The sequence below is a fragment of the Myotis brandtii genome, unplaced genomic scaffold, assembly GCF_000412655.1.
Source record: "Myotis brandtii unplaced genomic scaffold, ASM41265v1 scaffold154, whole genome shotgun sequence".
In the NCBI taxonomy this organism is placed as follows: domain Eukaryota; kingdom Metazoa; phylum Chordata; class Mammalia; order Chiroptera; family Vespertilionidae; genus Myotis; species Myotis brandtii.
The window spans coordinates 1,697,762-1,705,028 of NW_005355584.1; the positions used below are offsets into that span (position 1 = coordinate 1,697,762).

The 7,267-nt window shown below is 33.5% G+C and overlaps 1 protein-coding gene across 3 annotated transcripts in view; it reads right to left on the bottom strand.

Moving 5' to 3' along the window:
• The window catches only part of CDH19 (cadherin 19, type 2), a 55,741-nt gene that overhangs the window by 25,316 nt on the left and 23,158 nt on the right, over window positions 1–7,267 (bottom strand). For all 3 annotated transcript variants that reach the window (XM_005861554.2, XM_014535882.1, XM_014535881.1), the window contains exon 4: window positions 667–786. In XM_005861554.2, coding sequence (XP_005861616.2) covers window positions 667–786 — 120 coding nt within the window. The remainder of the gene's footprint in view (window positions 1–666; window positions 787–7,267) is intronic.

Here is a 7,267-nt window from a genome sequence, read left to right on the forward strand (position 1 = left end):
GGGGGGGTGATCAGGCCAGCTGGAGGGGCAGTTGGAGGCAAGTAGGCCAGCAGGGAGGGCAGGTGGGGGTAAGCAGGCCAGCAGGCAGAGTGGTTAGGGGCAATCAGGCAGGCAGGCAGGTGAGTGGTTAGGAGCCAGCAGTCCCGGATTGCGAGAGGGATGTCCGACTGCCTGTGGGGTCAGGCCTAAACCAGCAGTCAGACATCCCCCAAGGGGTCCCAGATTTGGGAGGGTGCAGGCTGGGCTGAGGGACAACACCCAATGCACAAATTTCATGCACCGGGCCACTAGTTTTTAATATGATTGTAGTCTTTTTTATAACAATATTTTTGTCAAATGCTCATAAAGTTCTTTTCCTCATATTTTGAATTGGGTTATCTCTCATTTTTTAATTGATTTGCAAGAATCCTTACGTATGTGTTATGCCCCACACACAAACCATTTGTGGTATGGGAGTGTAGAGCCCAATCTTTCAGCCTTAGAAAAATTATTTAAAAGACTAGAAAATGATTAAATGTTTAAAATACAACCCCTTTATTTATTTTATTTTATTTTTTGTATAACAACAGGTCTGCAATACAACATGTTTGTAAGCTGAGAATTTTTCCTGTTATATTTGCCTACTTTGAATTATGTTGAATTGCACTTGGTTTCATTTAGAAATACCTGTTGTTGGCTCAATGGAGAAATATGGTTGGCCATGTAGTAACTCGTATACAAGACGAGCATTATTATTACATAAAGGATCATCAGCATCACTTGCTGTCACCTGGATGACGAATGTCCCTAAAGAGAAAGTAAAGACAAAAGTTAGTACAATGATGATATACAACACAAGACGAGTCTACATCCTTGTTTTGAATTTCAAAACCATGTATAATTTCTATATAGATAAGAGGCTATAACCTCATACTATGTAGAATTTTAAATATCTATGTCTATGACATAATTAAATGTAACCGTTGAACAATCCATTATAATGTGTGATTCAGGATTTTCAAAGGTGTGTTACTAGCAGAGAAATAAAACAAAATTGGAAACACTTTCCTTCAAAAATCATGGTGTGATCAGCACCTCAAAAATTAGAGAATATTGATGTAATTTTAATAAATATTATTTAAGTAAGCTGGAAATAGTATCAAGTTGAGAACAGGGATAACTATTTTGCCTGTTTAATTTCCTTCTATAAACTCCCTACTTGTTTAAAGAACTTTTGTTTTCAATGCAAAGCAAAATCTACCAGATATTGATAAGTAAGCATTACCATTAAATCCAGTAGTAATTAATAGAAATATGAAAAATAAGTACTTGTACATTTAAAATTAATGCTCAACTTAAATTTCTTGGAATCTAGCATTATGGGTATTTTTGAAAAATTGCATTTATTGATTCATAATGTTCTATGTCAATAAGAATGTTAACACAAATAGCACAAAGTCATTTCCTATGTGATTTTTTTTGCAACTAGCATCCTGTGTTTTTAGTTTTTTAATTTTATAAACTGAGAAACTGTAATAGAAAGCCCTTCTATTCTTCAGTAATAAAACTTTTGAAACTTTACCATATTCCTTAATTATATGTAACAGAAGGCCGAATGCAAGGGGGAGGGAGGCATGACCTGTGGGAATTGGCCCGCTGTGGGAGTGCTGCTCATCCCAGTCAGGCTAGCAGTGCTCCCACTGTGGGAGTGCACTGACCACCAGAGGGTAGCTCCTGTGTTGAGTGTCTGCCCCCTGGTGGTTAGTGTGCATCATAGCGACTGGTTGACCAGTCGTTCTTGTCACTCCGCTGTTTGGCTGCTGGGCTTTTATATATATATATAGATGTTTGCTGTTTTGTCTTAGTATTTTGATGTTAGTTATTTAACACTTGTTTTACATGCTTCAAGTACTCAAAATGTACACACATTTGTTTCAAGTGTTTTATTTTTTTAAAATATATTTTTATTGATCTCAGAGAGGAAGGGAAAGGGAGAGAGAGATAGAAACATCAATGATGAGTCATTGATTGTCTGCCTCCTGCATGCTCCCTACTGGGGTCGAGCCCACAACCCAGGCATGCACCCTTGACTAGAATCGAATCCGGGATCCTTCAGTCTGCAAGCCAATGCTCTACCCACTGAGCAAAACCAGCTAAGGTTGTTTCAAGTGTTTTAAAACTTATTTCTGCCACTTGTGACACTATGGATGGATCTTAAGAGCATTACAATAAGTTAAGTCAGACAAAGGCAGACAAATACCACTTAATATCATATGTGAAATATAAAAAAGCTGAACTCATAAAAACAGAGGGTAGATTGCTGGTTACCATGGACTGCAGGTGGGGAAATTGGGGAGATATTGATCAAAGGATACAAAATTGCATTTAAAACATAAATTCTGTAGAGATGCACAACATAGTGATTATCATCAAATATGTATTTTTTATAAACTTCAAAGCTGCTGAGAAACTAAATCTTAAAGGTCTCACTACTAAAAGAAATGATAATTATGTGACGTGATGGAGATGTTAGCTAGTGCTACAGTGGTAAGCATAGTGCAATATATAAATGTATCAAATCAATACATCATACATCTTAACTTTACACAATGTAATATTAAAATTATATCTAAATAAATAAATAATAAATAAATAAATTATTGTAGTGATTATGAAGTTATTTCAGCAAACGCGTTCTTAGGAACCACCAATTCAACCAGTTTTTATTGGGCAAGATGTTCTTTTAAATACTCTTTTTTGGACACATCCATTTACTTCCCCTACAGCTTCTCATTGTTTCCATTTCATTTCTTTCCTTGGGAGTTTTCTGACCCTAGGTTGCAGAACTAGACTATCTGCATTTAGCTTCAGAAATAATAGTCAAAATCATGGTATGGTTAGTTGTTGACCAAAAGAAATTCTTTGTATTAAAGCCTTAGATTTTCTAACACATGATTATTTCTCATACCCCATGGAAGAAGCTATAAGTAAAAAGGAAATATCTACCAAATTCACTCTAGTTTATTGCAGTGCCCCTACTATTAATATTATTTAAAAAAAATTAAAGCAGGTAAACTTTGGGTGGTAAACACACAATGCAATATACAAATGATGTATCATAGAATTATACAAGTGAAACCTATATACTCCTATTAACCAATGTCACCCAAATAAATTTAATTAAAATGGTGAAATAAAACAATAAAAATAAAAAATTTGGGACAAACGTTTCCAGGAAAATTCCTGAAATAAAATAGGGTGAAGCAGAGCTGTTCTGGGTAAAACTGGACATAGAATTACCCTACTTCAGAACACCTGTGACAATATAAAATGACCCCAGGATTATGTATAAAGGAAAGCGACAATTCCCCACAATAGATATGTGCATATTAAATTGCCTCACCCTTAACACATACTATTCCATCTTAAGACTCCATCCTATGATTAGAATTAAATATTAAAAGTTTAGGCTAAAAAACTTTCCATTGTGTGGTACATCTACACAATGGAATACTATGCTGCTTTAAAAAAGAAGGAATTCTTACCATTTGCAACAGCATGGATGGAACTGGAGAGCATTATGCTAAGTGAAGTAAGCCAGTCAATGAAAGAAAAATACCACATGATCTCACTCATTTATGGATAATAACGACCATTATAAACTGATTAATAAAAATAGATACAGAGGCAGAGCAGCATCAAACAGACTGTCAAATTACAGTGGGAAGGTGGTGGTGGGGGGTAATAGATCAACCCAAGGACTTGTATGCATGCATATAAGCATAACCAATGGACACAAGACACTGGGGGGTAGGGGAGGCCAGGGGAAGGTCAAGGGGAGAAAAAAAAGGAGACATATGTAATACTCTTTGTAATACTTTAAGCAATAAAACAAAATTTTTTTAAAAAGTTTAGGTTGGCTAAATCCTTGAAATCGAGTTAGAAATGAATGCAAACCAGTCTTCTCTTGGGAACTGAGGGTGCCTAGGTCAGCATGAATTTCTGAATGGAGTCACATTCACTTGATCAGCTATATCATTGTAAGAGCAAACAACTGCATTTGCTGTCTAAAGATTTTCTTAAATCCTTTTTTTATCTATTCGTTTTAGTGAACAAAGGTTTAAATACAATAATTATTCTCTCAGAATCATACAAATATTCAATAGAATAATTCTGGGTTCTATTATCACTTTGAGATTTGCTATTGTCTGCCAATATCATCCTTGAGAGACTTTTTCAAAAATGCAAATTTAAAATCAGTTTTACTTTTCCAGCTAGCTTCTGAATCTTCAGAACTATTATTTTTTTGCAAAACAACTTTATGATAATAAATTTAAGAGATATTTGACTTCGCCTATTTTTCATAGACTTTATTGCAAAAATGTATTGTTATGTATGTTACCTACGATGTAAACTTGTACCAGTGCTTGAGAGAAAAATTATAGTTTAGTACTCTCAGAATCTTCATTTGCTGACATATTTTTTTATTTGTTATAACACAGATAGAAAATTATAATGAAGTAATGGTATGTCAATATAAAGTATTTATTATTTGTGAGTAATTACATATAAATTATGCTTTGTGTGATAATGGTAGTAAATGCTAAACCTTTTTGAAGATTGCAAGCATTATTGATAGCATCAATTATATTCCCAACACTTTAGACTTATTTATCTTTAAGAGTAAATGTAACTAATGTAAGAATAATGTAACTCTGTCAATGTTGATTTATATGGACTTTAGTATAGACCAGTAGTATAACAAAGGACTAAATGATTCTCACCCAAATGTTGTTGAATATTTGTTAACAAAACTGTATTAGATGGTGATGTCTCATATTTCACACAGAATGCTTCATCTTCTAGTGATTATGGGAGGCATTCAAACATATCATTGTAAGAGCAAACAATTGCATTTGCTGTCTAAAGATTTTCTTAAATCCTTTTTTTTATCTATTCGTTTTAGTGAACAAAGGTTTAAATACAATAATTATTCTCTCAGAATCATACAAATATTCAATAGAATAATTCTGGGTTCTATTATCACTTTGAGATTTGCTATTGTCTGCCAATATCATCCTTGAGAGACTTTTTCAAAAATGCAAATTTAAAATCAGTTTTACTTTTCCAGCTAGCTTCTGAATCTTCAGAACTATTATTTTTTTGCAAAACAACTTTATGATAATAAATTTAAGAGATATTTGACTTCGCCTATTTTTCATAGACTTTATTGCAAAAATGTATTGTTATGTATGTTACCCAAGATGTAAACTTGTACCAGTGCTTGAGAGAAAAATTATAGTTTAGTACTCTCAGAATCTTCATTTGCTGACATATTTTTTTATTTGTTATAACACAGATAGAAAATTATAATGAAGTAATGGTATGTCAATATAAAGTATTTATTATTTGTGAGTAATTACATATAAATTATGCTTTGTGTGATAATGGTAGTAAATGCTAAACCTTTTTGAAGATTGCAAGCATTATTGATAGCATCAATTATATTCCCAACACTTTAGACTTATTTATCTTTAAGAGTAAATGTAACTAATGTAAGAATAATGTAACTCTGTCAATGTTGATTTATATGGACTTTAGTATAGACCAGTAGTATAACAAAGGACTAAATGATTCTCACCCAAATGTTGTTGAATATTTGTTAACAAAACTGTATTAGATGGTGATGTCTCATATTTCACACAGAATGCTTCATCTTCTAGTGATTATGGGAGGCATTCAAACATAAAAATGGAAAAGAGTGATAAATTTTGATATGCAGACTAGTTTAGACATCATGTAAGCAATAGAGAAGTCAGCTATCTGTGGCTAGAAAATTAAGAAGTAAAGTTTGAATTTATAGAATACTAAACAAACAGCACACTATAGTTTAATATGGGGCTTGAATGCCAAGATTTGAACTGTAGATTTCAAAATGGCTCATTTATTTTTATATGCAATGTTTTTGTTTTAAACTCAGTGGTAAAAATAATAACAGCCTTTTCTTAGAATGAAGTTATAAATTGTTTAACAGGAAAGGTATTTTCACTGGCATTTTTAGTACAGGTATACTTTGATTAATCTGAAACAAATTTATTGAGAGGATATTGACTTGTATAATGGTCAAATTTAAAGTAGCACAAATTAAACAATAGTATTTTGACATAAGGTCTGAATCTGTGAGTTTTGGCAATAACAAAAACAGATATAAGATATTAGATGATCTAGTAAAAATGTAATTTTCAGAAATTAAATCCATGATGGAAATGGTGGTTTAATCCATGCATCTGCTCACTCCTTCATACTGAGAACTTATTTTATCAGTGCAATAATTATTAGTTATTTACAAGTATTAATTGGCCCATCCTTACTGTGAGTATACTTGAGATGCAATTACTTTACAGCTTAAAATCTCCAGATGACACTCAAGAAAGAGATGGCATTTCCCTCTTGTCCATGCACTCATTCACTTAATCATCCCAAACCTCAGGTACTGTTTTACTCTTGGCCTATTAGATCTTATATTTTTGTGTGGAAGAAATATACTATTTGCAAACCCAGACTAATGAGTGAGGAAACAGAATGTTTTATCATAGTTCCACCTGATAGTTCTAGTTTAAAAGTATTGCATTTCAAAGGTAAATGTAATCAGTACAAACCTATCATTACTTGTAAATAAATATTACTTGTAAATAAATATTACTTGTTAAATAAACAATGCATGGTTTATAATTTTCTTGGTTTTCTCTTTTCATGATCCTCAAATGTAGATTCCTTTTAATAGTCTACCAAGTTCTAAGTTTAAAGTACAGGTTCAAATATAATAATTAGTAGTAGACTCTAATACAACACAAATCTACTTAAGAAAGACAATAGAGAATAAAATTTTTCACTGGTTGCTTTATAAAAGATAAAATGGGGAATTTGAAAGCAAATTAACACTCAAGGACCTGTTAAATGGCAATGGATATGAAAAGGAGATAAAGAATTAAAGATACATTCAAATAAAATAAGGTCCACACTATCTATTAATTAAATACTAGAGGCCCGGTGCACAAAAATTTGACATATAATATAACCAGTTCCTTCACCCTCAGCCAGGCCTGTGCCCTCTTGCAGTCTGGGACCCCTCAGGAGATAACGACCTGCTGGCTTAGGCCTGCTCCTGGGTGGCAGAGGGCAGGCCCAATCCCTAGGTGCAGCCCCTGGTCGGGCTCAGAGCAGGGCTGATTGGGGAGTTGGGGCGCCGCCCCCTGTCATGCACAGAGCAAGGCGGATCGGGAGGTTG